At 39.3% G+C, this 22,724-nt stretch overlaps 1 protein-coding gene across 10 annotated transcripts in view; it reads right to left on the bottom strand.

The window, feature by feature from the left end:
- The window catches only part of ARAP2 (ArfGAP with RhoGAP domain, ankyrin repeat and PH domain 2), a 156,132-nt gene that overhangs the window by 109,738 nt on the left and 23,670 nt on the right, over positions 1 to 22,724 (bottom strand). For all 10 annotated transcript variants that reach the window (XR_004984430.2, XR_004984429.2, XM_036418854.2 and 7 more), the window contains 5 exons: positions 22,462 to 22,520; positions 20,752 to 20,828; positions 19,933 to 20,024; positions 17,856 to 18,209; positions 5,824 to 5,893 (listed from right to left, as the gene is read on the bottom strand). Coding sequence is in view for 8 of the 10 variants with exons in the window: in XM_036418854.2 (XP_036274747.1) it covers positions 5,824 to 5,893; positions 17,856 to 18,209; positions 19,933 to 20,024; positions 20,752 to 20,828; positions 22,462 to 22,520 (652 nt within the window). In the remaining 2 variants the exon portion in view is untranslated. The remainder of the gene's footprint in view (positions 1 to 5,823; positions 5,894 to 17,855; positions 18,210 to 19,932; positions 20,025 to 20,751; positions 20,829 to 22,461; positions 22,521 to 22,724) is intronic.

Genomic DNA, 22,724 nt, shown 5'->3' with positions numbered 1-22,724 from the left:
CAATACGTGCTTCCCAAGTACACATGTAGACATGGAAAAATGTGCACATGACCACTGAAACGGCACACCTACTGACACAGGAACTGAGGTTGCATCTATCCTTCTGCTCCCTGGTCTTGAAATACCCTCTTCCCAGTTCACCTCTTCTGCCAGAAAGGTCACAACAAAAACTGTGTCTCCTGCCAAATGACGTTGCTCAGTCGTTGAGCATTGACCTATTGAGCAAGGTAATGGTTCAATTCCTGGTCAGGGCACATGCCCAGGTTGTGGGCTGCATCCCCAGTAGCAGGCATGCAGAAGGCAGCTGATCAATGATTCTCTTATCGTTGTAGTTTTCTCTCTCCCTTTCTCTCTGAAATCAATAAAAATATATTTTACCTCACTCCCCTGGTGTCTGTGTCCATTGGTTAGGCTTATATGCGTGCATACAAGTCCTTTGGTTAATCTCTCCCCTTACCTCCACCCTCCCCTATCTTCCCTCTCTGAGGTTTTACGATCTGATTGATGCTTCTCTGTCTCTGGATCTGTGTTTGTTCAGGCATGAATGGGGCGGGGGTGGGAGGAGGAATGGAGGGATAAAGACACTTATGTAATACCTTAATCAATAAAGAAAAAATAAATAAATATGTATATTTTTTGAAAACCATATACAAAGAGGGAAAGAAAACTGTCTCCTTGTAGAAAGACCCATCCCAGTATTTTGTTTTCACCAAGATAAACCAAATCATCTGAAAAGTAAAGGGGGAAAGTATCACAGAGAACAATTTGAATTTTTTAAAATTTGATGTTAAGCTAAAGGATTTATAATAATTTATTTTAATTCGAACTTTTTAAAAATATATTTTTGTTGATTTTATAAAGGAAGAGAAAGAAAAAGAGAGAGAGAGAGAGAGAGAGAGAGAGAGAGAGAGAGAGAGAGAGAGAGAGAAACATCAATGATGAGAATCATCGATTGGCTGCCTCCTGCATGCCCTTCCACGGGGATTGAGCCTACAACCCAGGCATGTAACCTTGACTGTAATAGAATAAAACCTGGGACCCTTCAGTTTGCAGGCCAATGCTTTATCCACTGAGCCAAACCAGCTAGGACTTAACGTGAACTGTTGTCCTCAATTTTAAACTGAAGTTGCATCAATTTTATTGCGTCAATATTAAAAATGTGATAGGCCCTCATCCCCTCACTGCACTGGAAATGAGCTTTCAAAATGACAGAGTGAGTCCAGCACAGATACTAGGAAGCCTCTCCCCGAAATGGCCATAATGATACCACCATCAACAGAGCTTCATGGCCTGGAAGACTGTCTCATTCCTGAATAGTTTTCCTCCTCATTCCAATGAGACCAGAGAAGGGCACAGGTACTGAAGAAAACGATGGGTCATATTCCATCAGATACAGAGACCACATTGTACGTCCTCAGGCAAAGAAACTGTCTCAACATTCAAACGCACAAATAGCCCCACAGGTGTGGCTCAGTGGTTGAGCATCAACCTAGGAACTAAGAGGTCATGGGTTCAATTTCTGATCAGGGCACATGCTCAGACTGCAGGCTCAATCACCAGTAAGGGTTATGCAGGAGGCAACCAATGAATGATGTTCCTCTCTCATCTATGTTTCTATCTCTCTATTCCTCTACTTTCCTCTCTCTCTAAAAATCAATAAAAACATATTAAAAAAAATAAAAAATTAAATACAAAAATAAACTAAAAACCGTAGTTAAAGCAAAAAACCAGCTATTAAAAAAATATTCATCTATCTTGCAAATTTTCAAGAGGTGTACTGAAACCTATTTGATGTTTTATCTGGATCACTGCAAAGTGAAATCAAGGAATTAGAACTTTTCTAGGTTATTATTCTTTTTTTTTTTGTTGTTAAGCAAAAACAAAGTTTTATTACAAAAAGCTCCCTGCAGGTTGCCCTTTGCCCTCGATCATTCTTAGTGTTGTACTGTGCCCTGTGTTATCTTCTGTCTAAAACCATATTCTCTTCTGCCCTGCAGCACTGAAGAACCAATATATGAAAGGGAATATAAATCTCTAGTCAAGCCACAAAAATCACCAATATTAGACAGTGGAAATCTCTAAATCATGGAAAAATAATGTTAGATTATAAATAAGAGAATGTGGATAAGTGTTAAATGAGTATGTTAAAATAATGGATACAGTTAAGACTATAAAATTATCTGATTTCATTTAACTAAAATATGGTATACTTAATAGTTTCCAACTTTTGATTAAGGAGATTAATTTTTAAACACAAAGAAGTTGAAGGATCAGTACAATGAATACCCATGTATCCTCCACTTAGATCTGACAACTGTTAGCATCTTTAATTTTTGTTTTATCCATCTATGCATTTGTGCAAATATCCTAATATATAAAGATCCAGGGTCCATCATGACCTAAATGACCAGATGGATGATCAAACAGCAGGCTACATGGGCAGGAGGCAGTCTTGGGTCCTGGCCACAGTGAGTGGCGGGAGTCAGTCCTGGGTCCATCATCAGTCAGAAGGCATCTTAGGGTGAGGACCATCACCTCAGCCAGAGCTCAATATGGTCACCTAGCCTGGCCCCTCCTCAGAGGCAGCTCCTTTCCTCCATGTATACTGCAGAGGACAGACAGGGTTGCCTAAGAGGCTGGGGCCATGGTGCTCCATCCCTATCCTACTCCCTGGTCTCCTTCACCTGTGTCCCCCACAGAAGGGTGTGTATGAGAGGCCTTTCCCCTGCTACCTCTCACCACTGTCTCCGGCCATGCCTCAGCACACAGGCATATCGGCTTTCAAACTGGCCCTACTCGCTTCCTCTCACCCCCTTCCAGGGCCTCTGCTCTAAATAGGGCCTTGGGAATCCAGGGCTCTGGGGTTTTACAACAGAGCTGGAGTGAGAAAGGGAAAGCAGCACCAAAGATGGCTGATATGGCCACCCACCTCTGCCTCAGCTTAACCAATCAGTTCAGCCTCAGAACGTGGCACTCAGAGGGGATCCCTACTTCCTCAGCAATGGCTCTAGGGGCCTCAGCCCCAGTGCCAACCTCCTCTCCTTCTTGGCCCTCCCCACAGCTAGTGGTTGCTGCAGCTCTGTGTGCCTTACTTAACCACCCCTCCCTTCCCTGTTCCTACAAAGGAGGCTGCATCTTTGTATGTTAAATTCACAAAAACTTTGTAACATTAAAAAAAAAAAAAATGATGACCAAGAGAATGCCACCGTCAATGTCTGGAGTCCGGCACAGGAGAACAGAGAGAGGGAAGAATTCCATAAGTTGGCCGATGCCAAGATATTTCTGAGTGACTGCCTGGCGTGTGGCAGTTGTGTGGCCACAGAGGAAGGAGTCCAAGTTTCTCGGCAGAACACCAAGGACTTCTTCCATGTTCTGAACCTTTGATTTGGTTTTCAGAATTCCCTGCTCCCCATCTCTTGGCTTCCTCCCTCTAAGGGGCGCTGTCAGCATTACTTGGGTGCAACTGGAATATTGTATCTCGAGAGGTTTGACCCAATGTACATATCCTTTTATCTGACGATGAAAAAAATCCCACCAAAAAATAAGAATGGAGACAGACTACTGTCCTTTAGGAAAAAAAAAAAAATAAAAAAAAAAGCACCCTGGAAGTGTCCTGCAAAGAGCTGAGACTTGGTTTTGTCCACGCACCTCAGAGAGATTGAATGAGGAACTGGCCCACTTTGGCCCTGACTTGACCCACGTATGTTACTTTTGAAGGTGTCTTTGCCACAATATGAATAATCTGCCACCTTTTGGAATAGGGGCTCATATGAAAGGATGCATGCCAACTTTTCTTGAAACAGATCTATGTTCTGCAGCTGTGACCTCCATCCTGAGACCAGGTCCTGTTGCTGGGAATCAGGAGGGATTGGAGTAGAAGTGCCCCCACTGCCCCGTGCCCTTTTACATTCAGCAATTGAGCTGAACTCACTCTGGGGGAGACCTGGCCAGGATGACAGGTGTCACAGATGGAAGGATGGAGAATGGGGAGGACGACACCCTGCTTGGTCCCTCCCTGGGTGGGGTCAGGCATATGAAGGCCAGCCAGCCTGCCCCACAATTGGGTGAGATAGAGTCCTCTGTGACCACCTCTCACCCTGTGTGCCCGGCCACTCCCCTCAGCTCCAGGAAGCCCTCTGTATTCCACAAAAGCATGCTCTGCCCTCACATGCTGCTCACTGTAAATGAGAAGGAAGAGAGCAGTTGGCCCACAGACAACTACACAAAAAGATAGGGCTCATGGCTGGCTAGAACAGTGGTGGTAGCAAGAACCTCTTCTGCCTCCGTGGCAATGTTAAGGAGCAGCAAGCTGATTGTAAGGAGCAGTGAGCAGGCGGAAGGTAAGGAGCGAGGGGTCCCAAACTGCAAGAGGGATTTCCGACTGTCAGCTTAGGCCCATTCCTAAGCCAGTAGACAGACATCCCCTGAGGGGTCCCGGACTGCGAGAGGGTGTAGGGTGGGCTAAGGGACCCCCTCAGTGCACAAATTTTGTGCACTGGGCCTCTCGTCTACATAAACAAAATCTCAGCAACTGGAATGGTGCAATGAACAGAACCGAATGACCAGTGGTTATGACATTCAATGTAGCAGCCAACCAGCCTGATCTGGGCCCTGATCGCCCCGCCCCCCGCTCTGGTTGGCCCAGCCCTAGATCAGCCCCTAATACAGTGTTTTTCAACCTTTTTTGGGCACAGGCACACTTGTTTCATGAAAAAAATCACGAGGCACACCACCATTAGAAAATGTTAAAAAATTTAACTCTGTGCCTATATTGACTATATATAAAGTAATTCTCTTGAATAGGAATCAAATAAACACAAAGAAAGTATTTTATAATTACTTTATTATGAAATATTAAGTAAACAAAATAGTGAAAAATTATAAAATTCTTGTCTTGTCTGCACCTACGGCACACCAGGCAACATCTCGCGGCACACTACAGCGGTTGAAAAACGCTGCCCTAATATACCAATCAAGCAGAACTGAACCACCCTGGGCCCCTCCCCCCAGCCAGCCCTGACCCCAATCAGTCCACCCATCCCGATTAGGAGCAGGGACAGACGACCAACCGCACACAGCCCCTCCCTCCTGTCAGCTCAGTTCAATGGGTCCTCATCAGGGTGGACCAGCTGGACATGAATTTGTGCACCAGGCCTCTCATTGTAGCGTAATTGTCAAGATTTTCAGTGAGCTCTAACTCCAAACATCCTTCTCAGTTTCATCTCCCAAAGTTTCCTTAACATACATTATCCCCCAATTGGAGAAAACTACATCCATATTAGAATGGATTTCCCATCTGAGCATCTCATTGTTCTCTCTGCTATCAAATCCTGTTCCCACTAATTTCTCTTTACACGAACATTTCTCTCGTTTCTCCATGTATGAACATTCTTTTCTTCAAGACAAAGAGCAAATGAAATCCCATGCAAGAAACCTTTGTTTCTTCCACAAGCCCTTTCAGAATACAGAGCAACTCTCCTTGCTTTGCCATCCCTTACCGTGATGTAATTTTGCAAACACCGCTTAGTGCTCTCTAGGATAAAGGCAATTCCTTGTTCATCTGTATAACGCTCCTAGCAATTCCTGTAGGCTATACAAGATACTCCATAAATAACTGTTATTTATCTAAGGTGTATGTTTTTTATTCCAATTTTATGTTTCAAGAAAAAGTTAAATTATGAAAAGTATTTTACCCTATTATAACTCTTTTCATGTGATAATCCAGCTCATGTTCTCAAAAAAAAACAAATGTCGCTTGCTTGGTTTACTGAAGTACACTTAGGATGCATAAAGCAATCTTTGAAAACTGTAAAATGTACTTACCTTCTCATTGTTGTAATAAGAAATGCTAAAGCCATCAAATTTCACCCATCTCTTCTGAAACATGCGTTTTCTGTAAAACATATGAAATTGTTATTTTACATTTAAGTACCATGAACCGGAATTTTAAAATTGTTTGTAATGTGACTGCATTGAGTAAATTCCCACTTGCTGTTCAACAGTGCAGAAAACAATAGGCTATAACAAGGCACAGTTTGGCAAGTGTACACAAAGAGAAAAAATATGTGTGATGGCACTTTCTAAGCACCTATAAAGGAATCTAAAACAATGACACTGTTAACAGTGTTGTCACCCACATGTGTAAAGTTGAGTGCAAAACAAAGTGTTTTCAGACACCCTATGAGCATACCCACCCCCCTTTATGAAAATAACAGAACTTTCTTCCCTCATTAAGTTTAAAACACTTATTTTACCTCCATGTCTGCTATGGAGAATGAATAGTATTTTGCTAAAATAAGAAAGCTTTGTCAATTGGTTTTATATAGATAAACTATTTAATTATGATCTAATAAGCTGAAAAAGCCCTGTTCACATAGAGAATCATTTAAAATCACCCAAAATTCATTAACATGTTTTGAAAAAGAATCATATGAAAGGCAAATGCCATTTAAAACTGATGTTAAGATGAGGGACAAAGCAAAATAATGGCATCATGGGTTTCCAAGTTAAGCTTAAAAGAAAAAAAGAAAAACTTTTTCTGGCTACAAGGGAAAAGTAAAATAACATTTCTATTTGGTCTTTTTGTTCTGTTCTGTCTCGTTTTCGTCTCCTTTTCTGAAGACAGACAATCCTGAAGGTTTTGAAGATCCTATTTTCTACGTGACCTCTCAGTGCGGACTGACACAATCCAGATACTTATAGCTTTTAACACAGATATGAAAACTAACTTTTTGAAAAAATTCACCTCTACAGAAAGAGGGAAAAGCCACTGTCTATCTTTTCCTTTTGCATGGTTCTGGCATGACATTCTGTGGTTTTTCTAGAAGATTTAAAGATAGGAAAAAAATTAGGAATGTGTAGAGAATTTTCCTTCTGGGCTTTTCCCTGAGTACCTCGCGTCCATTACGCCTCCCACACTCATCCTTAGCCAATTTATTCCACTTAAAATAAAATTAGAGAAAATCGGATCAAATGGAGAAAAGTTTCAAAGTTCATCAGTGCAGGCAACATTCTCACATATAAGCACTGAATTATGACATCGTAAGAATGTGTAAAGACCTCATGATCATAGAGCCACAATGAACTAGCCAGCTCTTTTTCTTATTCCCTCTTCTTTCGGCTTCTTAGCTTCTAATGGTCTGCAATTATTTTTCTTAATATTGCAACACCCACCAGGTTTTCACTTCTTTCAGAAACCCAAGGGTTCTCCAAATTCCCAGCATTAAAATTAAAAAGTAAAGAACATTAAGCAAACACACAACAATAACACGTTGAAAAAAATCACTGTGCATTCCTTTCATGCTGACCTCTGTCATACTTAAAGGCAGGTAAACACAACATCTTCCCAAAGGACTCCACAGTAATCCTGTAAAACAAGATTCGTTTGAGCCCTGCCTGCCTTACATTGAGAATGATGGTAAAATAAAGCACAGTAACGTAAAATATTCCGTTTTATTATAAAAGTAATCAACATTTATGGGCGATAAAGACCTTAGAACCTTCCACTAGGGCTCTATTCCCTTGGCTAACTACTCCTTATCTTCCAGAGTTTCACCTGTACCGCCCACACAGACATTCCTCCCCTGATAAGCCAGTTCAGAGCAGATCACAAAATTATTCTCCCTCTTTTTCCTCATAGCTCTGAATACAATCTCCCATTATAAATGTACTGTATATTTGTCTACGTGCATAACGTCTTTTCTCCTTGTAACTCCAGCCCTTAGGTGATACAAGGACAAAGTGCAAGAATGTTTCATTCTCTGCTGTATGACTAGCAACTAACCCAGAGAGAAATAGGGCACTAAAAAAAAAAAAAAAAAAAAAAATCTGTGGAATGAATGAGTGACATGATTACATGGCTGGCTCCTTATCTGTGAGATCTCAACTTGAAAGTGACTCCCTCTTTAGCCATCCCAGACCACCAGATGGATCCTTCAGAACCCCTGGGTCTCCTGCTCCATTTCTTGAATCAGACTTCACAGATTTTGCAATTATATATCTGTTTTGCTTTATTCATCTCCCATGATAGATCTTTAGACACTTGAATATAGAAAAGATTTGTTTTGTTTATCAATGTAAAAAAGGCAACTGCCACAGTTCATAGTGTATAAAGTGTGCTTAACAAATATTTAACAAATATATTTTCAGTGAAAAATATTCCAATTTGCTTTCATATAGAGAAAATAAACATCACTAAAACACTTTATCTTGAATTTCCTTTTTTTCTCTTTTTTTTAAATACTAAAGACCAGGTCCTGAAATGACCATATAAAAGCTCTATAAAAGCTCAATCAAAATTTCAACTAAATATTAAAAGAAATAGCTTAAGAAGGATGTGTTTCTAAATATCAATGTACAATTTTAAATCAATAAATATATTGGTAAATACTAAAGTTCTAAGAATTATCTTTTCTGAGCAATGGATAAATACTTCTCTCATGTATTTATAAGTCTTTTAAATATCAGGTAACTAATTCCACTGGAATTATGTAAAATTAATCTACTACACACAATGAGAGGCTGCTAAAGTACTTTAAACATTTTCTCTAATATAAATTATGTCTTTCCCTTAAATACCTTTTAACAGCTAGTAAATGTTAAAAAGAAAAAGACAAGGTATGAAATGCAACATCACTGATCATAATGTTGTGGAATGAATGCGAGTGAATGACCACTGGAGCCCAAACCAAATTAAAATTTAGGGAGCTTTTATTAGCCAGCTGGCCGGGCAACGGGGTGACTGCTCTGCCATTCTCCACGCAGGGAGACCAGAGAGCAGCCCCGTCCCTTTGTGCAGGACCACTTTTAAGCCCATTTAACCACATCCTGTTTTTGCAGAGCAAGTAACCGAAGACAAAATAGTTTTTCCCAAGTAACGTCAGAGTCATGCCATTGAGGACCATGTTATTCACAGGGTCATCCTGTTCTTCAGAAAGCTGACAGGGTTCTATGAAAGAAGGCCTACATGCTGGGAAGGCCTGGCTTGGTGTCAGCACTGACAACTCTGTCTGGAGCATAGTCCACAGCCTCTCTGGAAGCATGCTCAAAAATTCCCACTCTCCAACAATCACACAACACAAATTAGATCTGAAATAGTGATGAATTATTACACAGAGAAGAGATATTAAAGCCTTAGTCAATTAGCAATTTATTTGGCACAGTGACCTTGGTAAGAACAAACAACAAACACTTACACAGTGCTTTGTTCTAGGCACTGTTGCAAGCCATACACAACTACTTATTCATTGAATCCTCCACATAATCAGATAAGACCTATTATTAGTCCCATTTTACAGCTAGAGGCACAGAGGTACTGCTAGGTTTAATAATTTGCCTACATCACCTAAGTAAAGAGTAACTGGGAGCCAAACCCAGGCAAGCTGTGCTCTTAACCACTACTGAAGCCTGACTCAAGTACAGTTTACAGCACGAAATCCTGAACATCCCTGTCGGCAGCAATAACATTTGACCTCTACCCTTTTATATGTGAGTATAATTTTACGTAGTCCTTCAGAATTCCTTTAGGGGGAAAAAAGGTAAAGCAGACAAGAAACATATTAGCCTAGGTTTTATCCTACTTTGTGTTTAGGGTCCTAAAGGGAAACATTTCTTTAAGAAGCATTTTTTACAGTAGTTCCTAAGGCTTATGTGGTGTTATTGAACGGATTTTCTACAAACTCTTCCCTGGAGCTCTGGTAGGGCAGGGGGTGTAAAGTTCCAGCGGCTTTCATAAACAAACACTCCTTACCACCTGGTGCCAGTTTCTGTTGTCTCAAAATTATGTGTCTTAAAATTCTTTTTTAACAACAGCACAACTGTATTTATTAAGTGCTCACACAGAGGCACTTCTATTTAATCTCTCCTAAGTGCCAGAAGAATTTTTTTAAGATGACATCTGACAGCCTAAAAAAAAAAAAAAAAAAAAAAAAAATCCAAAAATCAAACGAGCTTGCTAACCAATGATACCAATTCAAGGTGGCAGAGGCTACCAAACTGTCACCTTCAACTCTCACCCCGCTGGAATGAACCTCAAAGGCACTAAGTCAGATGTATGGATTTTATTCCTCATGACACTTAAATCATCACAGAAGTACTTCCCACTCATCCTACAAAATATTTAAGAACAAAGATACTAATATGCTTTACCAGATTCATGGGCCTTGTTTACCTAATCCTATAGAATGATGTGCTCATTGTTTCTTATTCTCTGCTCTAACCCTTACTAGGCTGAATATGTTTTGAAACACCACTATAATTACCCAAAATACAGACTTTTATTGATATATTCACTCATTTTTACTTAGTTAATTATTATTTTACCTAATTATTACTTTAAGTCTGAGGCTTTTAATGATGCAGTATTAGTTATAAAGAATTTTATGGATAGAAATCCAAGGAGTTATATTTCTCTAAAACACCAACACTTTTCTATTAGAATAGAATAATGCATTTCCTCACTTTTAAACAAACCCAAATGAGAGTTCCCAAGATTATATGAGCCAAAATTGAGTTGGGGCCAATTAAACATGAATATGTGCTAAAAGGACCCTGGAAAGTCAATAAAAAAAAGCATGGATATGTGTGTGTGAATACCAATCTTTACAATATTTACAAAGAACTTAGTGTTTACATGATATGGCATGAAAAGCTATGTTAAAAGATTCACACTTCTTTATTTTATGGCATCATCCTCTATTTCCTTTTTTTTTAAACCTAACATTTACCAGTTTCTAATTAAGATGATCACTTAAAAGCTTGTTTAATCTACTTCTCCGAAAACTTCAAACAATAAAAAAAAACAAATAAAAATAAATACCTACAAACCAACACTGACCAGAGTAGATGATAGCGGCAATATTTAGAAATTGGGAAAGCAGAAGCAAGGACAGGAACTGCCTTAGAGGCTTCAGAGAGCTGGCTGCTAAGCCTGCGACTGATCACAGCAAGAGGAAAACCAATTTACCCACAAAATCTCAGAAAAATCTCGGGAGGTGGAGACACTTGTGGAAGTGACTATGAAGGGCAATGGGGTGCTGAGGGTAAAAGCATTGGTTGAAAGGCAATTTAAAGAGGCGTGTGCCCTTCTCACTGCATCCCAGTATCCCTCCCTCACTGTGCAGGGCTGGAAAACTGTCCTTCCTCAACAGACAGGTAGTTTCTTCAATGTGGAAGATCACCCAGGGCTCTGCACAGGGAGACTAAGGCAGGGCTGAAGGCAGGGGACAGTATTAAGAATAGCAGAATCTCAGCATTCTTCACGGTGGCCATGGCATGGAAATAGCCGAATATCATGCTAAGCAAAATAAGCCAGGCAGAAAAATTCAAGAACCATATGATCTCACTCACATGCAGGATACAAAACTGAAAGCAAAAAATGGACCAAGACAAACAAACAAACACTCAGACACAGATAACAGTATGCTGTTTACTGGAGGGAAGGGAGTTGGGGAGGAGTAAAGGGTAAAAGGGGTCAAATATATGGTGGCAGAAGGAGGTTTGACTTTGGTTGTAAACACACAATGTAATTTACGGACGATGTATCATACAATTGTCCATATGAAGATTTGTGCAAGAATGGGCCTTCCTGTCCCTGGCTGCCAGCACCACCTTCGCTCCGGCCTGGAGCCGCCTTTCTGTCTTTGCTCTGGCCCACAGCCACCTTTCCTCCTTCCTACCTCCCCACGCTACCCAGAGGCCTGGAGCTATTGGGGCTGTGTGGACCACCTGCATCAACCTGCCCCTGACCGCTCAGCACCTGCTTATGCAAATTAACCCATCTTTGTTGGGTTAATTTGCATACCCACTCCTGTTTGGCTGGTGGGCTCCAAGAAGGTACAGTCAATTTGCATATTTATCTTTTATTAGTGTAGATGTCACTCCGATAAATAAAAATAAAAAACAAAACTAGCCAAAACCGGTTTGGCTCAGTGGTAGAGCGTCAGTCTGCGGACTGAAAGGTCCCAGGTTCGATTCCAGTCAAGGGCATGTACATTGGATGTGGGCACATCCCCGGTGGGGGGTGTGCAAGAGGCAGCTGGTCGATGTTTCTCTCTCATTGACATTTCTAGCTCTCTATCTCTCTCTCCCTTCCTCTCTGTAAAAATTAATAAAATATATTTAAAAAAATTAATGAAAGTTTGTGTCATAAATATTTATACTCAAAGTCCACTTTCCCTATTAAGTTACAAAAAAGTTTGTTTATCGTTTTATCACCCTCAAGAAGGGAATTCATTTAAAAGATCTGGCATGAGGAATCTCCAAGGGAACATGTTAGTAAAGATCTAGGAGCATCATCTCATAAAAAACTGACAGCCATACTCCATCACAGGCTGTTCCAATCAGCTTTGTAATATCTCACTTTAAAAAGGAACAACCCAAAACATTTGAGGAAAACATTTCTAAGGTAAAAGATGAGAATGAACCTCTCCCTCCCAGAAAAAGAAACAGACTCAACTGGAGAAGAAAACTCAAAGAAAAATATTAATATCCTCAGAGATATTCAGAGAATACATTGTATTCATGGAACAATAACAGCATACTATAAAAAGAACAGTCAACAGTAAAAAACTGCTTTCCATATTAAATATAGGATAACAAAACACAAAAGTAGGTTCAAAAGTACAACTAAAGAAACTTCCCAGAAATGAAAAAGCTGTATTTTATCAGCATTTTGGCCCAGGAAGTCCAATATCAAAGTATCAGGAATTCTAGAACCCCTATATTTAACATGAGCCACTGGCTTCTGGGTGATCTGACGCCTAGCCACTGTGTGGGCTTTGGCCTTGTCTTGGTATTTGGCCATTGGCTTTGCCCTAATCCTCTGTTCAACCAGAACATGCAAGTCACTGGCAGTCTCTCCCTATTCTTCCGAGTGCTCAACCTTGCATCTCCCATAAATAACCCGAGCTTACCCCTGCTAACCATCTCACATACTGCAGACCCAGGTATCACCCCAAGTCAGTGACCTTCCTCTCCTCCTTCTAGCCAGAAAGTATTTAGTCTGAAAATGCCAGTTCAAAATGTGTCCATTTTCCAAAGACCAACTGAACTGCTACTCCTCCGGCCAAGGTCTTGGAAGAAATGTTTTCTCAGCAATCCCTTTGTAACCCCACAATTCTGTACTCTATGGCCCTGACCTGTCTGTATCATTATTAGTACACTCTGCTTTTCTGTTTTATATTTAATTGCCTAAATGAAAGACACACAAAAGGACTGCACACATCTCACTTACCTTTGCATTCTTAAGCTAATGCACATTCAAATTGCTAAATGAGCTTCACAAATTCAGCTTCTGCTGCTCAGATTTTCATAACCATACAATGCTTCTCCATGATTCAAAAATTAATATTTTTTTTTTTTTAAAAGAGAATTTAGCTAAGTAAGGAAGTCCCAAAAAAAACTTACCAAGTAAACTATGAGTTCCTGGAGATATACTTTAGTTTTTTATAAATATGTTCAGTGTATTATGCTGAGCACACAAACATCAGTAGAAAACAGCAAACTAAAGACAAAAGAGTCTCCTTATTGCAGACATTCTTGGCTATTTCGATATGTGCATCTCCCATAAAGGGTACAGACATTACACCACGTCCTTTTCTTTACAGAGCTCACAGGATTCTTCCTCTGAATTACATATTTGGAAAATGCTAGAATAAATTATATTCAATTGTTCATTTTTGCATCTTTTCAGATTTGCTGAAATGCTTGAGCTTATTAATTACAGCTAGAAAAGGCTTATGGGGCATATTTGTTTTATATCCTCAGTATTTTAAAACAGGTTCCATTTATTAAGTTTTTCATCTGCTTGCCCTAGTTGTAATAACAGACTCAAGTTCAACCTTCTATCAAGTTTCTTCCATAAAAGTTTGTAAACCAATAGTATTAATTACATTATAATTAGACTAGAGGCCTGGAGCACAAAATCCAGCCCTCAGCCCAGCCTGCACTTCTTGCAGTCCGGGAGTTTTGGGGGGATGTCCCACTGACTGCTCAGCACTGCTGCGCTCACCAGCTGTGAGCCTGGCTTCTGGCTGAGAGGCACTCGCCCTGACGAAGCGCACTGACCACCAGGGGGCAGCTCCTGCTTTGAGTGTCTGTCCTCTGCTGCTCAGTGCACTTTATAGCGACTGATCGTTCTGCCATTTGGTCAATTTGCGCATTAGCCTTTTATTATATAGTATCATTCAAATGTTAAATATTTTTAAATTTAAGCTCAACTAGAAATGTTTCAGTATTTCTTTTAGAATATATACATTTTTTATTGATTTCAGAGAGGAAAGGAGAGTAAGAGAGAGAGACAGAAACACCAACTAGAATAAGAAGCAGGATCATCAATCAACCTCCCACCCCAGGTACACCTCACACTGGGGGTAGAGCTGCAACCTGGGCACATGCCCTGACCGGGAATCAAACCATGACCTTTTGGTTCATAAGTTGATGCTCAACCACCGAGCCAGGCCAGTCGGGCTGTGTTTCTTCAGTTGCATAATGTTACAGAATTATTTTAATACTAAAAATTTGGCGGTGTGTTTTGTTGTTTTGTTTTGTTTTTTTAAATACTGTTCATTAATTCAGAACTGGCATTTCCATTTCAAAAGCAAATAGATACTCAACCATGTGAATTAAATCCAGATTATGAATTTATTTTGTTTAATGTCACTCATGACTGAGAACAGTTTCAAACAATATCTGGAGAAGGATAACCGAGTGTGGCTATTTATTTTTAAACTGTGTTTCGACAACACATGTAAGTGTCTCCAGGGAGCAAACAGAAGTAGAAGGAGAACACTGAGAGGCCACTGCTCTGGAAATGTACACCAACACCATCAATGGCACCTGCAGATTTTCAACAGTGTTAGGGGTTCAGGTATACAAAATTCCTAGAAAAATGTAGAGAAACAATAATGTCTAATGCTAGTTTTTTGTTTTGTTTTTACTGATTCTGTCAACAATAAATATTAAAGAATATATCACATGCCACATTGTGGTTTGCTAAGGATACCGCAGTAAACAAAAGCCAATCTAGATGCTGTCCCCAGGGAACAAGTATGAAATAAGTAAGTCATCTAGTATAGAGTCACACAGAGAAAACTACAGTAACTAAGGGAGTAATGGGGTGGTAAGGGAGGGGCAGTGATAACTTTAAATTTGGTGCTCAGGGCCTCAAAGCAAAGGAGACAGACATTACAGCAAGCACTTAAGGGGGGTAGGGTGCAAGCCCTATTACTCTCCGGGTAAGAGCATTCCAGGAAGAAGGAACAAGTGCGAAGGTCCATGAGGGGGATCCTGCTTCTTATTCTAGTTTTGCAGAACACTAGAAAGGGGTTTCTCTATTTTGTGATGTATCAGGTTATAATTTTCTGTTTGGGACCCAGGGGAGATGGAAGAAGATGATATAAGATTTTAGCCAACCATCTAATCTATTTTGTGCCTCTATAGCTCACAGGCCAAATCTGGCGCATTATCTGTGTTTATAAATGAAGTTTCATTGGCTTCCATCTTCTCTATAGCTGCTTTCCCACAGCAACTGATGAGTTGCTGATATCCCATAAAGATCACGTGACTATAAAGATTAAAATATGTATTATTTGACCATTTACAGAAAAAAAGTTTGCTAATAACTTCTCTCTTGGAATTCAGAATGTCATCAAAATCAGTGCCACCTGCACCAAAGCAACATGTGACCATGAGTTAAGCACAGCTTGGGAACCTCTGCATAAGGAATGGGCAGGTATCCACTGTCTAACTCATGAGCGTCTTAAACACCCTCCTAATGGCCAGGGTCTAATTAGGAAAAGGGAAAATTCTACTTCTGGTCTAATACATGCTTCTTGGTCAGCTACACACTGTTTCTTTCCAGTTGTGGCTATATAATCATGCAGACATTTTTTTTTTTTTAATGTCTTGGTGATATAACAAGCTGCTTTGTTTACTTGCCTATGTCCACTCCTCCTGGTATTTGGGAGAACACAGTTTAAGCCAGAAAACTCAATTATTTCTCCTGAAATGGAGAGAGATAAATCTAGAAAACTGACAGCATCTAACCTTAGGCTGACTCAGAAGAGAAAGAATGAAAAGCCAGAGTTCTGACAAAGAGAGGGGAGAAATGTTCCACCTGACCCTCGGGCGGCCAGTAATGGTAATGTTTTCTCACTGTGCCTGGAGCATAAACATGCCAACCCTGTAAAGAGCAAGGTGCCACCAGAGAGTATGCAAGAAACCATGGCTGCTGAGGGCTCTGTACCCAGAGTCTGCAAACCTTCCGGTGATTTCTGAAAGCCCACTCGGATCTCCCTGAACACTTCATGTTACAGAAATGAAAGATCTGAGAACATGTGAGCTCACTGTTTTCATCCCACCAGTGCTGACTCATACGTTTGCTATTTACCAATAACACTGATGACTGATGAAAAATAGAGACAGCTGACTACTCTATCATACTAATGTAATCAGGAAGAAGAGAGACAAAGCATTTGGTACAACAAGTACTTTGGCTTTGGTTTTTTCAGCATCTCATTTGTTAAAAGGATGCAATCATATGAAATGTTAACCATATAATTAAAAGCCATGAAAGTGTTGGGGAGTCTTTTGGCTTTCTTAAAACATGCCACACCTGCTCCCACTGAGCAACTGATAATTCTTCTGGTAATTATTTGCTAATAAAATTTACTCCAGGTCAAACCAAGGTCTTCTGGAAATGAGGAACATTTGTGGGGGACAGAGAATGGGAACAACAGAGAAAACCTGCACATTGTGGAGATCCACCACATTCATTACCTAAACAGGAGAGGTATAATCCAAAAATAACTTAATGATTCATGAGGAACATTTCAAATAAATATTGCAAAAAGACATCCAAAATCAAGATGCCAGAGAGCCATTCTAATTAAAACATAATCCCTCCCCAAAGATTTCTCTAAATGCTTACTATAAAATGCTTAAGGGACAGAAGTTTCTTCGTAAACAGAAAGGACAAGTCTGTTTTGAAAGTATAATATTCAAGAGACACTGACCTTCTGTGCAACATACGAAAAACAAAACAATCTATACTAATAAAAGGGTGATATGCTAATTAGACTGGGAGACCGGACATCTTCCTGCCGTCTGACTTACCTTCTGGACAAAGCCACAGTGGTGGGGGCCAAGGCAGAGGCAGTTAGGGGCGATCAGACCAGCAGGGGAGGACAGTTGGGGGCCATGAGGCCGGCAGGGAAGAAGTTCGGCAGTGATCAAACCGGTAGGCAGGCAAGTGGTTAGGAGCCAGTGGTTCCAGATTACAAGAGGGATAACTGGCAGTCAGACATCCCCCAAGAGGTTCCGGATTGGAGAGGGTGCAAGCTGGGCTGAGGGACACCCTCTCCCCATGCACAAATTTCGTGCACCAGGCCTCTAGTATATCAATAACAGTGAAGCCCAAAATCTAACCATGACGTGTTTTCTCTTAACTACAACAAGCCTTGTATTCCCAAAACAGAACACTGTTATGAAATGTGCAAAAGCCAAAGTGTGGCCTGAGTAACACTAACTCAATCTGTGTTGCTTTTTTTTGCTACAAATTAGGACACAATAGTAAATTTTGGTGCAAAGTTAGAAACTAACTTTCTAGAGGTGAAATTGTAACTTCCAGTTTTAATCTGCTTTTCAGCATCTTAACCCCTCATTCAATTTAGCACATTCCACAGGCTTCTCTTAAGTCTAAACAATAGCATTTGCAGAAGCATGTTGAAAGTCCAGAAAAACTACCTGTATGCATGGTGAGGAGGGGTGAAGGAGGGGGCCAGTAGAAACCTAGCAGGTTTAAAAGTGGATAAACTTGAATTTTTGAAAATATGCTACTTATTAAAATAAGTACATACCCTTGAGGAGAGAGCTTGTCTAGCCATCCCGATTTAACCTTCCTTGCAGACGATCCATAAAAGCAGGCATAAGGAGATATTGGACTTGAGGAAAGGGCTGATGAATCAGCATTTCCACTTGTTGAGCTTAAGGGATAACTGTGCCTATTAACAGGGTCCAAGTTCAATACTTTCTGAGTCCTGGTTTTAGATGCCTTTGAATTTTTTCTTTTTAAACTCTGAAAGCATTCTTCTACTGTTGAATATTCTGAATCTGCAGCACAGCCAGTCGGAAAATTGTTTTTGTCCTCTCGAGGTATCCAAATATCCTCCACTTTGTCTTCACTTACATTCTCCTTCCTGTTATCATATATGCTAAAGGGAAAAGAATAGTGTAAACATTCCAAAGTGCTTATGTCATTTAAGCCATCGGTTATTTTTTTACATTTATCAACAACCCATTGCAGGAGTTTAAAACCAGGAAAATCTTAGCATTCAATTAATCCACCTGATAATTTTTTAAATTCTTCCAAGAAAATTAAATACAAATCTTTCATTATCCTAAGACCTATTTGAACACTACTAGAAGTAGTATATTTTTTTTTCTTGTGGATCATTTAATCCTATCTGTTTATTTGGGGGGTTGGGTACAGGTGGTAAGGATGGAGACTGGCTGTATTCTTTGCAACACAATGTAAACATCTGCACCAGCACCATTGAGTGCCCACATCTGGTCCCTGGACAACATGAATGACTAACTTATGTTTTTGGAGATCTTTCTTCTAAACTCGTTGCCTCTTCTGTGACTCTCCACTCCCAGGACCCCATGTTCCATTACCATGTAATAGGACAGGGAGTGCTGCTGACTGAGGAGAGCTTTCGTATTGTTCTGCAACACTAATGAGGAAGAAGCAGACCGCACTGCTGGCTAGAAAATGAGAAAGGTCAGGACTGTGTAGCATCTAATATTTACTGGAACACATTCATAATAGCTAAGCATATTGCTATACATTTCAGGAATGACAAAACAGAGTCACTGAATAATTTGTGTATAATGAAACCCATAACCCATAAAGGTGGTTTTTTCTAATCAATAAAACATATGTTTAGGGGTTCAATGTCTTCTGGACACAGTGTTCTAAAAATCAGTACTTCCTTAAAGAATGACTTAGCCTGGCCCCTTCACTTTATGCATTATAAGAGGGTCATATCAAGTGCTTGCTAACTAGTATTTTAGTATCTTCCTTACGTTTTAGTATAATATTTTCCTTACGTTTAGTTTCAACGTATAGAAGGGAAACCCACAACAGTGTTAGCCTTCAGAAAAAGAAGGATAAAATAGAAGATAAAACAAATGTTAAGTAATGAACCAGTATACCAAGTCCAAATAGAGCTGAAAAATAAAATTTATGTTGGAGCTTTAGAAATTCTGATTAATTCCATGTGTGATCTAAATGAGTGGATAATGTCAATCTGAACTTCTAATAAAAAGGTACTAAGTTACATTTGTGAAAACTTACATAGAGTTTTTTGCACTGCTCCTTTCCACTTCATATTAACTAACTTCTTCTAATCCTTAAACTGCAATCAGAGTCATCACAAATTTGCCACATTGGAAAAGGGAGAGTGGTTTCAAATTAGAGGAAAACCAAAGTAATCTGTCACAGAACACACTTTATTTACAGACTCTAAATTGAATTATTAAAGTGAGTTCTGCTATTGACACATTTAAAAAAAAAAAAAAAAAGATTTGATGTGCTAAGTGGTGTGGCTCACTGACTAGAGCACTGGGCCATGCACAAATGGGTTCTAAGGATCAGTGCCTGGAGAAGGGCATGTATCTGGGTTACAGGTTCGATCCTTGGCCCCAGTCAGAGCAGGGGCAGAAGGCAACCAATAGATGTCTCTCTCATAACGATGTTTCTCTCTCTCTCCTCCCTCCCTTCCACTCTCTAAAAATTAATGGGAAAACAATATCAAAAAAGATTTGAACTTACCAATGTAAACTATTTTCTTAGAAACATAATATGAGCAAGAAGTCAACATTGTGTAACATTTAATTTAAAAGAATTCATCATCATTAGTCATGACTTCATACCTTGATTTGACAAAAAAGGAGTTTCTTTCAGTTGCTGCTTTTCCTTTTAGTGTTTCTTCATGGGCCCAAAATTCATTCCTTATAGACTTTTTCTATTAAAAAAAATACATACAGTTTTTTTAGGGTTTCAATATTCTAGAAAGATTCACACTATCTGGGTTTAATTTTATAAACCAAATATCTAATTACTTAGATCAATTTTCAGTAAAAACAATCTAGTTAGGAAGACTACGTTAAACAGTAGCCTTTGGATGTCTTTTTCAAGAACAAATTTCAATTATTAGAAACTCATCATTTCAAGAAGAAGAAAAAAAAACTAGAATATGCTAACCAAGAGTAAAATTTAGTTACTTTTACTTTCCCAATATTTTTTGTCTTCTCACTTCTTTTTTTATCATGACCAAGAAATAAAGTAGCAAAGAGCATAGATACTGAAGAGAAAAGACTAAAATGGAATAATTAAGATATGTAACTAACCAGAAGTCTGTATGTGGGTATAATGCAAATCACAAGCGGGAAGGGTGGGGAGCGGTTGTTTGCTTTTGCTTTTTATGATTTTTTTTCTTTTTTAAAGTAACTTCTCTTGCACAAAAGTTTGAACACATACTAACCCTTATTTTTGAAATCAAACTGAAAATTTGTTTCTGTAATACATATTTAAAGATAAAATTTTATCATGATTTTACAGAATAAAATTTTACTGACTGAAAATTTCATTCTTCAACCTAACAGTCTTCAAACAGCATATAGGAAAATGAAGCAGCAAATATAAACAGAAGAGTAAATAATATGAAAAAAATTAAAATGAATGGAACAAACCTTGGCAGTTTCTAGTCTCTGGAAGAGAAAGGTCTCTCCATAAGGAAAGATGGAAGATGAATTCTCCTCATTTGAATCTTTTGGAGAAATTATAAGATGAAAATGAAAAGATGTAAATAATGGGAATTATTGCTTTTTTAAAAGGCATGTGTTTATCTTAAAGCAGTATCACAACTTAAGTTTTATTTTTAGAGTCCAAAATTATGCTCATAATTCTTACCCCCAAATAAACTCACCCCAAATAAATAAACTCACTCAATATAGTCTACATCAAATGGACTTCATGATGTAGCACTTACTATCTGTACCCCTCACTTGTACAATAGTAAAAATTTACTATTTCTTAAAGTGTGGTGTGTCAGATTTATCTGTCCTTGCTAACCTCTAAGATCTACATTAATATAACCAAGTACATTTCCTACTGTACACAACATAAATTGTCATGGTGACCTTTTTTTCTTTATTTTATTTTTCCCATCATTGTTTCCCTCCATACCTCTTCAACATCTACCCACAGTCCCTTCCCACAGTATGATGCCATTTTTAATGTTAATCCTATATAATAAAAGGGTAATATGCAAATTGACCCTAACTGTGGAACAAACAGGAACGACCAGTTGCTATGACACACACTGACCACCAGGGGGAAGATGCTCAATGCAGAAGGTGCTCCATGGCGGTCAGTGTGCTCCCACAGGGGAGCTCCGCTCAGCCATCAGCAGGGATGACAGCTGCAAGAGCAGCAGCAATGGCAGGAGCCTCTCCCGCCTCCTCAGCGGAGTTAAGGATGTCCAACAGGGCTGCCAGAGGGATGTATGACTGCCAGCTTAGGCCCGATCCCCCAGGGAGCAGGCCTACACCAGCAGATGGATATCCCCCGAGGAACCCTGGATTGGAAGAGGGTGAAGGCCGGGCTAAGAGACCCATCCCAAATGCACAAATTTTCATGCACCAGGCCTAAATAAGAGAATGGTATTAACAGCAGAAAATTAATCTTAATTCTATTATAACTTTCAATAAGTAATTATTAAAAATTCACTAGCAGAACAACTAGATGTTATAGGACTCAAAATACCAGAATCCACTTAATATAATCCTTCTGATTCCATAGATACAAATACATCTGTAAATAAATCATTTCAAAAGAACTGCTACCATCTTTGAATTGCACCAATCTACAAGAAAGAATTCTCAACACTTTTATTTTCTGATAGGGCAAAATGATTTTTAACAGCTCGGTAGCAAGTATTTGTTTGCCATCTTATTGTTGAATGCTCCTGAACTTGTGAAAACAGACTTTTCAGAAAGAAAGAAAAGCCCTTGTCAATGATCAATCCACCAGAGCGATGTCAGCCCTTTCCTGTTACCATGGCAAAAATTACTTTCCATAATCTATGCTCTGTAACTCAAACTGTCAGAAACCACTTAATTCAGTTAAATGCCTTCAACTGTGGCTAAGGATAAATGAAGCCTGTATTTAAAAAAATCTTTTTACATCACCATGTGCAAATTTCCAGGTGTCTGTGTGTCTATTACTGTCTCTCATTCACTCACTTTTAAAGGTGTCTGAAGTGTATGAACCCTAACAGGGAGTATTCCCATTAGTCCCTGTTCTCCAGGTGGGCTGCCTTCTCCATCATGATTTAAACACATTTAAATCCATCAAACGAGTGCTAATGATTTACAGAGACTTGAAATGCTAAGACTCACTGTGCTGTGTCACAGATTTTCCAGTTGAGGTAGCACCATTTCTTCTCTCACGGAAATAGCTTAAAGGAAAGGGGAAAATAGGTTAAAATAGATATGTAAAAGGATTGCTTATAGAGACATACATTCTTTTAGTTAACAAAACAAGTATTCAAAAGTAAATCTGATTGTAAATAAACAGAACGGGCCAATTCCCACAAATGTGTTTTTCTGAATAGCATAAAGGAAGAGATTTCAAAGAATTTTACAAGTGTTCTCCTATTCAT

Source organism: Pipistrellus kuhlii, unplaced genomic scaffold (assembly GCF_014108245.1).
Source record: "Pipistrellus kuhlii isolate mPipKuh1 unplaced genomic scaffold, mPipKuh1.p scaffold_m20_p_1, whole genome shotgun sequence".
NCBI classification, from domain to species: domain Eukaryota; kingdom Metazoa; phylum Chordata; class Mammalia; order Chiroptera; family Vespertilionidae; genus Pipistrellus; species Pipistrellus kuhlii.
This window is presented reverse-complemented; position numbering and strand designations above follow the sequence as displayed.